The sequence below is a fragment of the Triplophysa dalaica genome, chromosome 24 (assembly GCF_015846415.1).
Source record: "Triplophysa dalaica isolate WHDGS20190420 chromosome 24, ASM1584641v1, whole genome shotgun sequence".
Lineage (NCBI taxonomy): Eukaryota > Metazoa > Chordata > Actinopteri > Cypriniformes > Nemacheilidae > Triplophysa > Triplophysa dalaica.
Genome location: NC_079565.1, coordinates 13030625 through 13047224, shown reverse-complemented (window position 1 = coordinate 13047224; position 16600 = coordinate 13030625). Strand labels below are relative to the sequence as shown.

Below are 16600 nucleotides of genomic sequence, written 5' to 3'. Positions count from 1 at the left end.
GGTGTGGGTTTGTATGTTTTTAGCTTATATTTAATAAGATGTATGCGACAATGTTCTCAGACTGTAATCTTTGCATATCTGTGACATGCCTTTACTGGATCAGAAATTAAACCGGCTGAGACCTTTAAGAATCCGAGGAATGTTTCCTCTAAATACTTTGATCATTTCCATTCTCAAACATCTTGTTTTTATATCAAATGCATTGTACAATGAAAGTGTGTAAGTGTCATAGGTATATGTTCATATAAACAAAAAACAATAAAAAGCAATATATGTTGAAACAAAATCTAATCCTGCGCTTTCTTAAAGGGACAGTACACCACCTTCCTTATACTGCTTTGTAAAACAGATTACCAGATTTGTTAATTTCAAACCAGTCTGTGTTTCAGTAAAGCTAGTAAATTGGTTACTTTATACAGCACTTTTCTCCTGTGCTTTCTTCCCTCATGCGCCCAGCCCATTTACATACTTTCTGTTTTCACATGAACAATCGCTGCCCCACCCAACTCCGAACCACTTTCTTAAGAGCCACCACATTTATGAGACATCTGCTAAATCAGCAATACCCCATAACCTCTGAGTGTAATAATATGGATTGACTTTTTTTGCTGTTTATCCAACATTTTATATTCTTACGACCTTCATATGTCGCTCCAGGCGACGACTCGAGTATTTACAGTAGTTACAGTGTGTACCTCAGAGTAAATTAGATAGAACATAACATCCACTTTCTATACGCCACACCCACAGCTGGGTGACAGACTGTTCCCTCCATAATGTTAACTGATGGCAGTTTCTGAAAATAAGGGTCAGCAGTGTCATTTATCTTCTGACTTTACCTTGAATAATGCTCTTGTTCCCCTCCAAGCAGCTACTTGTTGTACGATTTTCATTTGTAACAGTAAATTTCCTTATTAATCCCATTTTGTCTTATTTTTGGTGGCATATGTACTAAATGAAAGATCATAGTGTGTTTTAATATTTTTTTTAAGTCCCCTTTTATTGATGTCTTTTACTATGCTACCCTCTGCTGGTAGAGTTGGTCAGGACACACGCACAGTGAAAGCAGACATTTGAGATAAAGCAGAGAGAACCACAGGTCAAATATTAAATGGACTATAAATTCCTAAATGCAATATTAACTATGTAAAACTTCTAAATTCTAAAGCAGCATATGACGTAGTTTAGATATATTCTTAAGATGGAAAAACACAATTTTACAGGTGACATGGCTCTCATATGACAGATTACTATCGAATAGAACGCCAAGATTCTTAGCTGACGACGAGGGTTTTATAGAACACCTATCAATAGTTAAGCAGTATTCTTGATTTTTACCTACGGCAGTTTTCGGGCCAAGAAGTAGCACTTCTGGTTGGTCCGAGTTCAGTAATAAAAAGTTGTTACTTATCCAGTTTTTTATATCAACTATGCATTCTATTATTCGATTGAGCTTCATTATAAACCTAGAGGCAGCATGTATAATGCGAAGAGCAGAGGCCCTAAGACTGAGCCCTGTGGTACACCCTACTGGACTTGTGATTTGTCTGACACATCATTGTTTATAGCTACATAAATAAGACTTAAACCATTTCAAAGCTATTCCCTTAATGCCGACATAATTTTCGAGTCTATGTAGGAGTGTGCTGTGGTCATTGCTGTCGAATGCAGCACTAAGGTCTAGCAGCAACAATAACGAAATACAAGCTCGGTCAGATGCAAAAAGCAGTTAATTTGAAACTCTGATCAAAGCAGCCTCTGTACTGTAACATGCTCTAAATCCAGACTGGAATTCTTAATTGATGTCATTCCTTTGGAGGAAGCAGCACAATTGACTCGAAACTACTTTTCCAGAACTTTGGATATGAAAGGTAGATTAAACATAGGCCTGTAATTCCCTAGTTCTCTAGGGTCATTTTTTTGGGACAAGGGGCCTTATAACAGCCACCTTTTATGCTTTAGGCACATGTCCTAATGTCAGAGATGAGTTAATAATAATAAGAAGAGGATCTAACATTTCTGGGAGCATCACTTTAAGTAGATTTCTAGGTATAGGGTCTAGCATGCATCTTGTTGATTTAGATGATCTAATGATTTTAGACAGTTCATCGTGATCTATGGTAGAAAATAATTGCAATTTCTCCTTAGGGGTGCTGTAGTTAGTTTGTTCAGCGGGTCTCACTTCTGGTTGCATTTTTATAATTTTTTCTCTAATGTCTTGTAATTTTATTTGTGAACTAGTTCATAAATTCTTCACTGTGATGCTGTTATCCAGTATCTGAAGTCGCTTGCGATTTATTTTTTTGTTAATTTAGCCACTGTGTTAAACAAAAACCTAGGGTTGTGCAGGATTTCCTCTATTACTGATGAAAACTAGGCGGATCTAGACGTTTTTAGGCTTTCCTGTATTTTCGAGTACTATCCTTCCATGCTGTACGAAATTCCCCGTTATTTAGTTTTCTTAAAGTTGCGCTCCATTTTTCTGCCGCTTTCTTTAGTGCCTGAATGTGTTCATTATACCACGGTGTTGGGCTGCCATTTTTTATCTTCTTTAAACGCAGAGGAGCAACTGTGTCATGTGTATCCGAGAAGGTGGTGTTAAAATTTTCAATGGTAATTTCAAGATCTTCCACGTTATTTCTCATGCTTGAGATTTGAGACAATTCAGGCAAATTATGGAGAAACGCATCTTTGGTAGTTGAAGTTATTGTTCTACCATATTTGTAACAAGGAGTTTGACTTACAGCCGTAGCCCAGTGAAGCAAACATAATACCACACAAAGATCCGAAATGTCTTCACACTGCTGAAGGATTTTAACGTCGTCCACATTTATACCGTAAAACAGTTTTAAATCTAAAGTATTATTACGAAGGTGAGTGGGTCCTGACACATGTTGACTAACGCCGATGGAGTTAAGAGTGTCTTTGAAAGCCATTCCTAAGGCATCTGTATGGAATATAGAAATATACAAAAAAAACATGGTTACTACACTTTAACCCGAAAAAACGTGGTTAATTTTCATGAGGGTCAGATTGACATTATTTGACTCCAACACATGCAAAGGTAAGTAAATTAATTATTAATTAATGAAATAATAAACATATATTTTTTAAAACAGTGATTGTGATGAAGACAAAATTTACAATGCGTAGCTTTTATTGTGAAATAGACTGGCTAAGGCAGAGAGACTGCTATATGTCGTCCGCTGACGTAATTAGCATATTTGTTACGCAAGGGCGTTGAATTTGCATTCTGTCTAGCATCAAGATTTTACGTCTGATTAGCTTTCCTTACATGCTGTGTTTTAATACAGCTGAATAAATACTTATGAAGACATATTACTTTTTGTCGTTGTTTGTATGCATTTAAAAAAAAAGGAGTCTGAAAAGTCGCTAAATGTAGGGACATAGATTTAACTAAGATGGCTTTAAGAGTGAAGTCAATGTTTATAGTATAATTACTAGGGATGAGCGAGTACAGCATTATCTGTATCCGTATCTGTATCTGTCAACCATATGAATTATCTGTATTCGTATCTGTACTCGGACTGGGCCTAACCCGGAAATGGGCGGGATTTAACCCGGAAGTGGGTCGGGTTGTCTTGATATGGGCGGGGCTTTAACCGGTATGTTATTTTAAGCATGCAATTGATATGGGTTGATCAGAAATTGTTATATTTATTGCTGATTATAAAACTATTTACATGACAGCATCAGCATTGAGCTTCAGATCAATGGTTTTGATCACGATAACAAACGAACTATATTCAGAACAAGTTTGGAAACAATGAATAAAACACATGCGGTTGCAATTATGAAGTAAAATGTAATGAACAAGAGTTTTCATCTCAACATAACTTTTTATTTAACTTTTAATTAAAAACTGGTCAGAGCCAGCTGACGGTTTAAAAAATAAACTCAGACAGGCGGAGACACAACGCGAGGCGCATTCTACCAAGCACTACGTCTGAACAAATCCCACGTTTACCAGAACTCTTCTCGTTAATAAGCAAGTACTACAAACCGAAATAAAAAACAAACCTGACGCTGAAGAAACCCTAAACGTTAACGGAAAAGACCCGCAATCCTGAGTGACTGAGGGAGAGACAGATAGACAGAGCGCTGTTCTCTTCTCAGTGTTCTGTGTGTGAGTGAGCAGAGCGGGACACAGTCAGCAACACAATGAGGATTTTTATTCAATCCGAGCACAGATATAGACTCGTATTACTCGTATGATACTCGTACTCGGCAAAAGTGCTTTATCCGTACCGGATACTCGTTTCAGCCGAGTATCCGGCTCAACTCTAATAATTACCTCTTATTTATGTATAATTCTTATTTACGATTCATTGTAAAAATGATCAAATGAAACCTAACACAAACCACAGTCATGACAATTTTATTAAAACATATACAGAACAGAAATTGCAATGACTGCACATGAAATGCTGTTAAACATTTTGCATAAAAACAAAGAAATGCGCATATTCAAAATACAAAAAAAACATGGTGATATAGAGCAGATTGCTGTTAAACACATGAAAATGATGACAGCAAAATTAATGACAAAAAGTGACCAGATACAACATCGAAGGAGTGTATTATATATCTTCCTCTGAGACCAGGCAATAAAAGTCTGTGCGGGCGGCATAGTTTCTAGTGCCAAGGTCAGACACATCTATATCAGGAGCCCGGAGTTCAGTTATCGCTTCTGGACCCGCGGGGAGCACTGGAGCTTTGGTGGACAGAGTCTTGTAGATAGGCAAACGCAGACCTGTGAGATAAACATGTATAGACTACGTTGAAATAAAACGTTAAGTATACTGTATATCATTCTTGTCATGACATTTAATAAAGATAAAGTAATTTTGTTGCACATTTGAAATGAGGATTATTGTTACCCAGGTCTCCTGCTGGATCTGGGTCCAGTCTGCAGTCCAGGTAATCAGGCTGCAGCGAGAGCATCGGATCCTCATCGCCTTGCATTAAAGTTTGTGGATCGCCAGCAGATTCGCGGTGAAACGTTACCTTGCGTGGCATTGCTAAAGCGAGAGCCTTCCAGAACCCTGAAGAACGGGTCTATAAGAAGAACGAGAGATAGATGAAGTGTGCTCAGGTGCTTGTTTAAGAGTGTACAGAGCACTGTGAGGTTCTCACTATAGAGTGTGCTCCCCAGGTGAGAGTTGAGATTCGAGACTGGTGGTGTTTCAGCTGCTGAATGATGGTTTGGCTAATTTGCTTCTGTTGGGACTGAAAAATGATGAAAATTGGCTTTGCAGTCAGCTCCATCAAATGCCAGAGACCCTGTCTGAAACGATACATTAAACTGCATTTAAAATTCCGTCATCTTTTATTCACTCTTATGTTATTTAACACCTGTATGTGACTCTTTCTTCAGTTAAACACAATGTATAAAATGACATGAGTAGATATTTGGAGAAATGTCTCAGTGGTTTTGTGTTCATACAGTGGAAGTCAATGTTCGGTTGCCAACATTCTTCAAAATATCTTCTTTTGTGTTAGCAAAGTATCAAAAGTCACCAAGGTTTAAAATGACATAAAGGAGAATAAACGCTGAAAGAATTTCCATTTTAGGGTTAACTATCATTTTAACATTAAAACGGGTTACTGTTATTCTTTTTAAAGGTTTTCATGTAGTGTTAAAAAACTGTAATTTTATAAAATTGCACTGTTTTATTAAAATAGTTTTCATTTAAGAAAAAAAAACTTTAATTACAGAAAAAGACTCCAAATTTGCATGTAACATGTAATTTTACAGGAATGTTAATTTTAACAGTATATTTCTGGTGCCCCAGCTGCCAGAAAATGTCATTACTACTGAATTGTTTTTACAGTGCATGTTATGAGAAATCAGAAATCTTCAAACTAATAGAATAATCTAATGTCACACCACCTGTCGTTTAAGATATATTTAGCACAAAAAATTTGACCTAAAGTTTGTAGTACACCACTCCTGCTGCAGGTATGACTGGGACATCACCACGATTAACCGTCGACAGCGACTGATGTTCATAAGCAGTTCTGCGGACGGCTCTGCGGATGAAACATTTGAAAATTTGTGACTGCTGATATGCAAATCAGCCATCACAGTTATGTAGTGATGAACATATTTTAATCCTTTTTTATTAAAGTGATAGTTCACCCAAAAATTTTGACATCATTTAATCAATCAGAACACAAAACAAGATATTCTGAAGAATGTTGTTAACCTGCCCCCATTGACTTGGTTTTGTCCATACTTTAGAAGTGAATTGCTTACAAACTTTCTTTAAAATATCTTCATTTGTGTTCTGCAGAACAAACAAAGTCATACAGTTTTAAAATGACAAGAGGGTGAGTAAATGATGACAGAATGTTCATTTTTGGGGGAACTGTCCCTTTAAGATTGGTTTATGGTTGGATGATTTACCGGCTCCAGGAAGGATGTTTGTGTCGTTGAGCAGAAGCTTGTGGCCGTACTTGTTCTCCAAGTGTGGTTTCAGAATAAAGTTGACAAACTTCCGGTCATTGTCATCATTGATATACGAGACGTAGGCATCGTACATTTTGCCATCTGAGAAACAGCAAAGAACAAAAGCTCAAAACACTGAATTATAAAATATGATGCAAGTGAATGTTGCAGTTTTGCTTATGTTTAATAAAATGTGAACTGACCATTGAGCTCATACTCCCCGTATATGTTCTTATACCAGAGTTTGACGTTGAGTCTGCATTTGGAATAGACCACCGCTGAGAGAGCAAGAACTACCAACAACACCGCCGTTGCCACCACAGCCCCTGTATGACTTGGGTTTTCTTTGAATAAAAATTTGACAAAAATTGATTAATAACCTTGATTGTGTTATTGTGTGCTCTATGTTCAATACTGTCTAATCATTTATGTTATGAGTCATGGGAAAAAACTGCACTGAATGCTTTGAATTTATGTAATAGTATAATATTTGGTTTAACATTTGTGATATATCTGGATTATGGAATAATGGATCAAAATGTAACTTTTTATATACCATTTTGCAAGAAGTAAACACACAAAAACATTTTCGGTTTCAGTTTTTTTTAAATATTTATTAGTAGAATTTGCTCAAATGTTTGAGTGACTGAAACAGGAAGTTCCTCTGGATCAGCGTTGAACCATTGCTGTTAACATCATCCAAAGAGGCCTATAGACAGCTTTAAGATAAATCTTATAAGTATAAATCATAGGCATGCATGGGAACAAACTCAACTGAATTCGTCAGAAAGCCCAGCAGATTTCCACAGAATCTGTATAGCTCTACTGTACCATCCTTATCCCCTATCATCTTTTTAACATCTTATAATGTATTTAAATTTACAATTCACAATGAAAATGTACAAAAACTGTGTAGTTTCCTTGTGGACCTATTCCAGCATGATAAGTGTTCAAATGAATGCATCAAAGTGTTTGTCTCTTACTGTGTTGTTGAATGTTGAATTGTGCTTTGCTGTTTCGCACCACACAGGAGTAGACGCCAAAATCGGCCTTATCTTTCAATGTCACTGTTAGTTTACTGCTGTCAATGATATGACCCTCATCTGTGTACCTGTAAGATGTAGATCGATCTTTGTTCACCTGCACATGGTTTCTGCATATGGACATGACAATACCGAACAGTACTGTTTAAACTACTGTTTAATAAAAATACGGTGATTTGTTAATATATATAATACATTCTAATAAAATCTTTTATTTTTCTGGTTTTCTGGCATAGGGCTGTTAAAGTATCAGATTTTATAGATGCCATTATCATGGCCATAAGAAAAATTATATTTCATAAAAACATAAAATAAATAGTAGCACTCAAGTCGTGTTTTAGAATAAAATAATATTACTATTTGTACAATACAGTATGTATACACAGTATGTAAATTTTCTTTGCACGTTTCTTTGCAGTTGTGTGTATTGCAACTTGATTTTTTTTTTCTTTTTTGTCTTATTGTTTAACGGAAGTACCTAGAGCTGGGACATTTTAATATGAAATTAAAAATGCCAACGAATCACATATGCAGCAGGGCAATATTTTTCTACACCTTTATTATCAAAATAATGCACAATATTATCATGATACATAATATCTACAAATGAATAAATAATATCTAAGAAATGTTAGAAATCAATAATGCTATCAGTCAAATTAATCTTTTATTTTGTATTTTCGAGGCAGAACTTTTAACAGACGCAGCATTATTCACAATCATTTTAAATAATCATGTTTTTAATATCAGTTATTCTCAATAGGGGTGTATATTGTTTCCCCCTTTCTTTAAAGTATACCGTAAAATAGGATTACATTTTAGATTTATAAACTGTACTGCATCTCTTTGATTTGTAATCAAGTGTTGCATTATGATAAAATTGCAATAACCACAACTTTAAGGTGCATGTATTAAGAATATTGCAATGCATATACCCACCAGCCTTCTATTTCTTGAGGGTAGATGGTGTAGTTGGTAAGAGGACTGCCGTCTTTCATCCAGTCCAGGGGGTCTTTACAGTCTGAATTTGTGTTATTGAAACCCATGAAGGCTGTGCAGGTGAGGATCACGCTGGAGCCGAGTGTTCCCACAACAGTTTGATTCTGATCATGCTTGAACTCTGGAGGGCTGTTACACAGCTGATCTTTGGATACAGTGGATAAAGATTCAGTTTTAGTTTTTTAAAAATTTTGGGAGATTTTCCATAAAGGCACAATTCATAAGAGAGATTAGAATAATAAAGTATGAACCGAGTTTACCTATACAGGTCTTCAACGTGGCACTCGGTTAAAAACAATGACTTCTTTATGAGCGTAACCTTGCTTGAGACTTGTAAGGGTCTCTAATCTCAGAAGAGATGAAAGAAACATTCTGACGCATAGGTGAACGGCGCTGCATATTCCACGTGTCTGGATACAATGTTCTTTGTTTTCTTACACATATATGGTATAATATTGAAATGCAGTTATAAAAAAATGGTCATCAATTACAAATAAAAAGACAGTTTGCCTGAAACGCCTCGTGTAGCCACACCACCACAAATCTACTTCAGATCATGGTATGATTTGACTAAGACCGCCCAAATGTATACGCAAGTAAGGTGGGGGTACCTGTCAGTACAACTGCTTTCGAACCTGATGCTCCAAATATGGTAAGAGGCTTTACATTTCCAACATATGCTTGCAGTATTCGACCAATCACTATGCACTGGTTAACTGGCCAATCATAGCACTCCTCGCTTTTCAGAGCGATGAGCTTTGTAAAACCGTTTCAACCATTTCATGAGGAGGGGCAAAGAGGAGATACAAACATGCAGGGTATGTGGAAAATACAGCGTTTATGAACCTTAAATCGTGTAAACACATGGCACTAAATCTAAAACAACTTATAATATTCATTTTAGCCGTGTCACATGACCCCTTTAAAACTCCTCTGCTAAAGGACAACAAAGATACAGTTGGTTGGTTAAGGAGAACATTAATTAGCAAATTTAGTTTTAAATAGTTAAAAAAAGGTTTGTACAGAGTGACAAGACTTTTCGAGAAAGACCTCTTACAAAAAAGGTAAAAATAGCAATGACCAATGACGCATTGAGCTTTTTATTATCAAATCCAATGACCTCGAACAAACAATAAATGTGTGGTAAATGTTTAGGTATTTCTATTATCTCCTGTATGCTTTCTTTGTGCCATACCTGTGTATGAGAGCACACGGTTTATTTTACTGATGTGTCGGACAACAAAGTTGTGGTACTGTGTTGGTACAAAAGGTCCTTTTGAAAGAACTAGGAAAGAAACTGGTTTTACCAGCTTTCTTGGTAAATGGGTACCAATGTTGACCGCGTTTTAGGCCACAGATCAGAATTCAGGCTACGCATGCTATCCAGCTAGATATAAACCATCCGGACATGAATTTTAACACGTAAGCAATTTACATTTGCATCTATTCAAAGCAGGTAAAGAAACCTGTAATTCCTTCCTGTAGCTAGATCCTATAGTCCGACCGCCCTTTCCCAAAATCTATTCATGTGAAACATTTTAACGTGATGTGTGATGCTGTGCCGAATTTCTAAAATATTGACTTAAACAGGATTTTGTATCACTTCTTCAAGCTGCAATTGGCCACCAAAAACCTAGGCCTGCATGATGCATTGAAGTCATGCCGTTGGTTGTTACTGCGCTCTAAAACAAACTATGAACAATTCTGTGAAATAAATGCACATTTTCCCCACCTTTAAAATAGATTTGAATAAAAATGCCTCATAAATGTAAACATTACCAATCTGAGGTCAGGCGTGCTTGCAGGAATGCAGCAAAAGAAAATTAGGAAAACAATGACACGAGAGCAAATATTGAGGGTTAGTGTGTAAGAAGAACACTACAACAGTGGATTGCTCATTTTATGGCCATTTTTACCCTAAAACCAAGTTTTAGCCCTCACAAAGACATTTAAATAGGGAGGTGAGGACTGGCAAAAATGACCTCACATTACTCTCTTAGTCCATTCCACTGGTGTACAACTCAACTGGTTCACACACACAGAAACAAAAAGAAGAGTGATTTGAGAATCATGACAACAGGTTAATGCTAATAAAGACATTTGACATAAACACTAGAGGAGTGTTACGCTAAACCTTAGCATACGCATAAACACCTTCATATCACTGTTGTTACTGTAAATAGTTACTATGGCATGTGTCACAAGTTCTCTCTCTCTCTCTCTGTGTGTGTGTGTGTGTGTGTGTGTGTGATGGTAAGGTAGGTTTATTGTTCAGCAGCCAATATCCTCATTCAATCATTAAACAGGAGCAGCTGTGTTAAACAAGCCGTTTCCAGGTACAAAGTTCCCATAAGAGGCTGACTTTTGTTTTTTCATTCTGCTGGACAAATATAGCCATGCTACACCAAACAAAACCAACCTGACAAGCAACACCTGTATTTCAGCTTTAAGTGTGAAAGCTTTGTAAAGTTAAGGCTGGGCATTAGATTTAGGCATTCAAAATTCTCTTTTATCCACAGTAACTTACAATAGTGAGGAAGATATTAAAGCGATTTCTCTTAGGGAGGCAAGAGGATGAAGTTAAAATATAACCATTTCATTCAGACAACAGGGTTGACACTGTAACAAATGTTATATATATATTTTTTATACAATCTTTTTGAAAAAACGTTTTATATGTAACAGCTCAAATCAGAGTTTGCACAAACTTGTTCAGACCAGCTTTAGTGCATGGAATGCTGAGATAGATAGATAGACAGACAGACAGACAGACAGACAGACAGAGAGAGACAGACAGACAGACAGATATATAGATAGATAGATAGATAGATAGATAGATAGATAGATAGACAGACAGATAGATAGATAGATAGATAGATAGATAGATAGATAGATAGATAGATAGATAGATAGATAGATAGATAGATAGATAGATAGATAGATAGAATTATAAAGCAGTCTTACCAAGAGATTTGGTTGGAGTTAGGCATGTCAGATACAGAATCGCAAGACTCCGCCACATCGCAGCCCTTTGGTGAATTCTCTCATCAAAAGGTATGACAGCCTTTCTCGTGAACTAAGCAAATGCACTTTAAACATGAAACAGAGAATGTTGGTTTTCCCAGCTGTTCGCGCTCAGCAGGTACATTGAAACACGGAAGGTGCGCGCCGGTTTAAACAGACTGTCGCCTGGAATAACTTGCATTGGGAATACAGGGTCACGTGATGCAGGTGCTGCTCACCTGAGCTTTATATTAAACCGTCAGGGGTGAGAGAGCTCACACGAAATGCGCGTGAAATGGAGCGAAGCGCAGGGATTGTGAGACGTAGTTTATTAGTTAAACTACTTGACGCTAAATTAAACTCAACGCTTTTACGGCGCGTGACGCGGAAACGTACAGTACGTTGAAATACGGTCCGTGTGACTCATGTGCGCAAACATCAATTGTTTGTTACCATATAATTCTATTCTCACCTTGGATTTTTTATATATATAAGGATATGTTAACAAATAGTTGTAATGTTTTAATGGTAGGCAATATAAATACATTTATTGTTACTAAATCTAGACGTTACATACAAGTTTGTGTAGGAAAATATTCCAAATCCGAAGCGGTCTCTTGAACGCATCATACCCCCTGATAGCACAAATGCCTATCTGAGAGAAGTCTATTTTATGTCTGCATTTACATCTGCAAGACATAATGTTTTTGATTGTTTGCTCATCTGCTATATGTGTGCAGTCCTGTCAGATGTCATATAGACATCTTATCTAGAAGATGTCTGTAAAACGTTTATGACTTAGAATTTATTTCAAACTTCCTTTTCCAAGACGTTTATCAGATGTTTTTACACAGCAGATGTTTTCCAGACCACGCACCAGTGGTATCTGGGCCCAGACCCCGAATTAGTTTACTTGGGTAAAGTATCTTTTTTGGCTACTTTGTAGTCGTACAGAGTATTAATGATTTTAGCAACTTTTACTCACTACTTTACATTTACATTTATCCAAAGCGACTTACATTGCATTATCCTTTACATTTAATGCTATTCTATACTACTTGACTACATTTTTGAATAAATTGATATACTCTTAACTCCACTGAATGACTAATGCAAATACACATTACATTTTACATGGCAATTAACATAATCTGCAGCAGTTTATTTCTGCTACAGATGAAGCAATATTGCCATTTACATGGCATTGAAGGTACTATATCTTTCGTATTTTGCCCTTACTTACTAAAACTTGTTAACATGGCTTCTTTCTGTGAATGCGGGTGCATTGTCAGGTAGTTAACATCGCTGGTGTATTATGTGGGAAGAGGACATGATTGCAGCTGGCGATAAACCAAAAACCAGCATGTCCAGTGCAAAAAGGCTTTGACTTTTGTAGTTTAAAGGGGTCATATAACACGGCTAAAATGAATATTATCGTTTGTTTTAGATGTAACGGAATGTGAAAGCAGAGTTTAAGGATCAAAACGCTGTATTTACCACATACCCAAAATGTTTGTATATCCTCTTTGCCCCGCATCTTTGAAACGCATGTTTTTTTTTTACAAACGATCATCGCTCTGAAAAGCGATGTGTGCTTTGATTGGCCAGTTAAACAGTGAGTAGTAATTGGTCAAATACTGGAAGCGTGTGATGAAAATATAACGTCTCTTACCATATTTGGAACATCAGGTTCCAAAGCAATTGTACTAACAGGTACGCCCAACTTACTTGCGTATACATTTTGGCGGTCTTAGTCAACGCATACCACGAACTGACGTAGATTTGTGTAGGTGTGGTTACATATGAGGCGCTTCATGCAGGTCTGGGTGAGCATTCGCTTTTAGATACAGTAGAATGCATCTTTTGTTCCAACACTTCAATTTTTGCAATTCAATCTGTCTAATACATGCATGGGCAACTTATAACACACCAAAGACACAGATATACACGTATTCGTGCCATATGACCCCTTTAACTTAACATTATATTATTTATCCGTTTTTCTGAAGAGACCATTTTGATGGATATTGGTTTCTTTATGACTGCTTGAACTTAACTGAGACTTGGGTGTTTGTAATAGACGTAGGCTATGAAGTGAACCTTGATTTGTTGCAATTTTGAGGTGTTCAGTTTGATGCAATTGCTCTCCTCACGAATAAACATTTTTACTTTTCACTGACATGTCTCTTTGGTATTGAGGACAAGTGCGCTTTGAACCTAAATTTAGTATGAGTAAAATACTTAAGTACTGTTAAAATCAGATACTCGAAGACTTTTTTTTAAGTCGTTTTGGAATTTGTGACTTGTAACTTGTAATGGAGTCATTTTCACTGCAAGATTTCTGTACTTTTATCTTAAGTATGGTTTTCAGGTACTCTTTACACCTCTGACCCAGCAATTTGCCGCCTCATCGTACGTCAACGGAGCCATCATTACAGTTCTAAACTAACAGTGACCGACAGTATTCCTGTGGGCCGAGTACCCCGACACAGAGATGGATGACCTCCCTGACGCACGGAAGGTTGGTCAGGATGGGAGTTGTGGAACTCAGAGAGTAGAGAAGGATCCACAATATCATCTTATGGGACCCAGGATTGTTCCTCAGGACCATAGCCTTCCCAGTCCATGAGGTATTCAAGCTTTACACCCTGACATTAGGAATTCAGGATCTCACTGACCTCGAAGATGCCTTCCTCCTCCTCGACTTGTGGCAGGGGAGTTCCTCTTCCTCGGAAGGCTCTGGGAAAGGAGCAACTGGGTGAATGTGGTAGTGAGTTGAAAGCTTAAATTCCAAGGTGACACAGCTGATTTCCTTAACTATTTGAAGGGGTCAATGTAGAGCAGCCGTCTATCTGTGCAGCCACCAGCAGAAAACAGAAGCACATTCAACCAACCGAACAAGACAGCGTTTCCAAAACTCTGTCACTATTTCAGACTCCCTGTGCATATGAAAATGGATGTAGTTTGTTTGTAAATATTTGCATAGCTTGTTGCCCAGACAGACATTTATGCTGCACTATTCACTAAAAGTTACTTTGAAGTACTATTTCATAAACAGAAAATATGTAAATGAGAATGGCTTTTTGCATTTTGTTGTATAAAAATGCAGCACTGTCTGTAACGGTTAAGACAGTAAACGCAAGTACGACTATGACGCCATGAATATGATGATTAGCATATGAAGAGTTGATTTACAAAATATAACTTGTACACAAGAGGTTCAAAAACAATGTTTTTATTGTGCATTCAAATTAATACCAATGAAACTACAGTTGGGTTCTTTTGATTAGGTGATAATATAAAATACAACTAACTAACACAATAAAAACATGATTTAACATTTTTTTAACTGAGTTATCTGTTTTTCCAAATAAACTCTTCATATATAGTTGATTTTTTTATTTAATTTATTTAAAGTTGTTGTAAATGTTTATTAAAAGCAAGTTTTGTGATAATAATTGTACTGGACCTTTGACGTTGACAAGAATTCAGATTCGGACCTTTGAATATAAACTTGGAGAACCTCTGATGTAAAGGGACTTTACCCTTAGAACTTAACCTTCTGACCCATACGTGCTTTCGTTGGAGTCTGGGAACATATTGACGGTGTGATGGCATGGGCGTGAATCTCATTTAACAGAAGGGGATGCCAATACACATAAAATTTCTCAAGAGCAATTTTTGAAGGGGAAACAAATAATACAGTCAAAATTGAACTAACTATGACACAAGGCGACAAAATGCATTAGGTTCATAGGTTTATCATGCAGACTTGCAGTCATATTATAACTCAACGCAACTGTCACATGATGTAATACAAATGAAAAAAAAAGCTTTTTTCCATGTATATAGTTTTTGTCTCTGTTGTGAAGACATTACATTACATTTACATTTAGGCATTTGGCAGACGCTTTTATCCAAAGCGACATTTTAAATAGGTATTTGCAATCCCCTGGGATCGAAACCACAACCTTGCTCTTACCACTGAGCTACGGGAAAGAAATATAAATACACACTACCCATGATACTACATGTTAACAATGAGTCACTTTTTAAACACTTGCTATCCTGATTAATACTGCAACATCGTCTGACAAAGTCACCGTACATCGTCATTAATGAGTGGTTGTTTCCCCTGTAGTGCACCGCCTCCGCCAACAAACTTTGTTCATGTTCGTGTACCCGAAAAAACAGTCAGTAACAGTGAAATATGCTTAAATTCTGTGTTGTAATCATTGATGAATCGTCCGAGTTTCAGTAAACTGAATGTTTAGCTTATCCGCCGCGCACATACTGCACAAAATAGATGCTTAGAAAACGACCTTCTCCAACTTAATGAAAGCTGTGCACCTTTTGTCGACGCTAGATATAGTCACAAAATTGTAACCGGTATTTTCGCGGCTGTGTGTGACACGGCACCTGAATAGCAGTATCGGTGGCTAATTGTGGCCGTTAATGTTCCAGGTCGCCAAAAATAAAAAAACGCATAGGAAACGGCTTCGGCGTGTTTGTTGGAGTGTGTGACGTCCTCTGTAATAAGCTAACGTTTACTAGCCAAGTGACGTTTTAATCGCTAAGCTAGCAGATTCATGTAAAAATACGCCAGTCAGCATTTTTTGCAACAACTAATTTATTAATGAATCAGCATCAACAACATTAAAGAGAAGCACTTCATTTAAAGTGAATAAAATAGCCTTCTTACTGGAGTTCAACAACCACAAATGATCCGCATACCTGACTTGAATCTGTTGCGCAATGCGCAGGTGAGATGAACGTGGAGAGCAGGCAGTTTATGGAAGCAAATAAGAGACATAATGTTTTGAAATTTAACAGCCTATGAATACTTGATTTTGAATTATTTTACTTTGGAAACCATGTATCTGAATTTATTTGTTTCGAATTTACCTCTATGAAATTTAAATATGAAAATTCTTGATTTCCAATTTAAAACCCTGAATTTAATGCTCACAAATTCAGATACAAAAAAAAAAATCAACTTACAGAATTTCAGATAAAATACATTCAGATTTATCAAATTTGATTGCTCTTATTCAGATCTCAAATTTCAAGTTAATACTTTTCA

The 16600-nt window shown here is 36.7% G+C and overlaps 1 protein-coding gene across 1 annotated transcript; it reads right to left on the bottom strand.

Moving 5' to 3' along the window:
• Window positions 1-4383: 4383 nt before the first annotated feature.
• Window positions 4384-11859, bottom strand: sigirr (single immunoglobulin and toll-interleukin 1 receptor (TIR) domain). The gene is made up of 9 exons (XM_056740574.1): window positions 11479-11859; window positions 8455-8659; window positions 7456-7583; window positions 6676-6816; window positions 6431-6574; window positions 5952-6054; window positions 5158-5308; window positions 4902-5079; window positions 4384-4774 (listed from the first exon to the last, which is right to left on the bottom strand). Exons 1-9 carry the CDS (start codon window positions 11534-11536, stop codon window positions 4602-4604), a joined length of 1281 nt encoding a protein of 426 aa, XP_056596552.1. The 5' UTR covers window positions 11537-11859; the 3' UTR covers window positions 4384-4601.
• Between the last annotated feature and the right edge of the window lie 4741 nt (window positions 11860-16600).

Coding starts and splice junctions, on each gene's coding strand:
- sigirr (XM_056740574.1), bottom strand. CDS start 11,536: ATGTGGCGGAGTCTTGCGATTCTGTATCTGACATGCCTAACTCCAACC. Junction 7,584..8,454: donor CCTCAAGAAATAGAAGGCTG/GTGGGTATATGC, acceptor TACATCTTACAG/GTACACAGATGAGGGTCATA. Junction 6,055..6,430: donor AAACATCCTTCCTGGAGCCG/GTAAATCATCCA, acceptor TTTCATCCGCAG/AGCCGTCCGCAGAACTGCTT.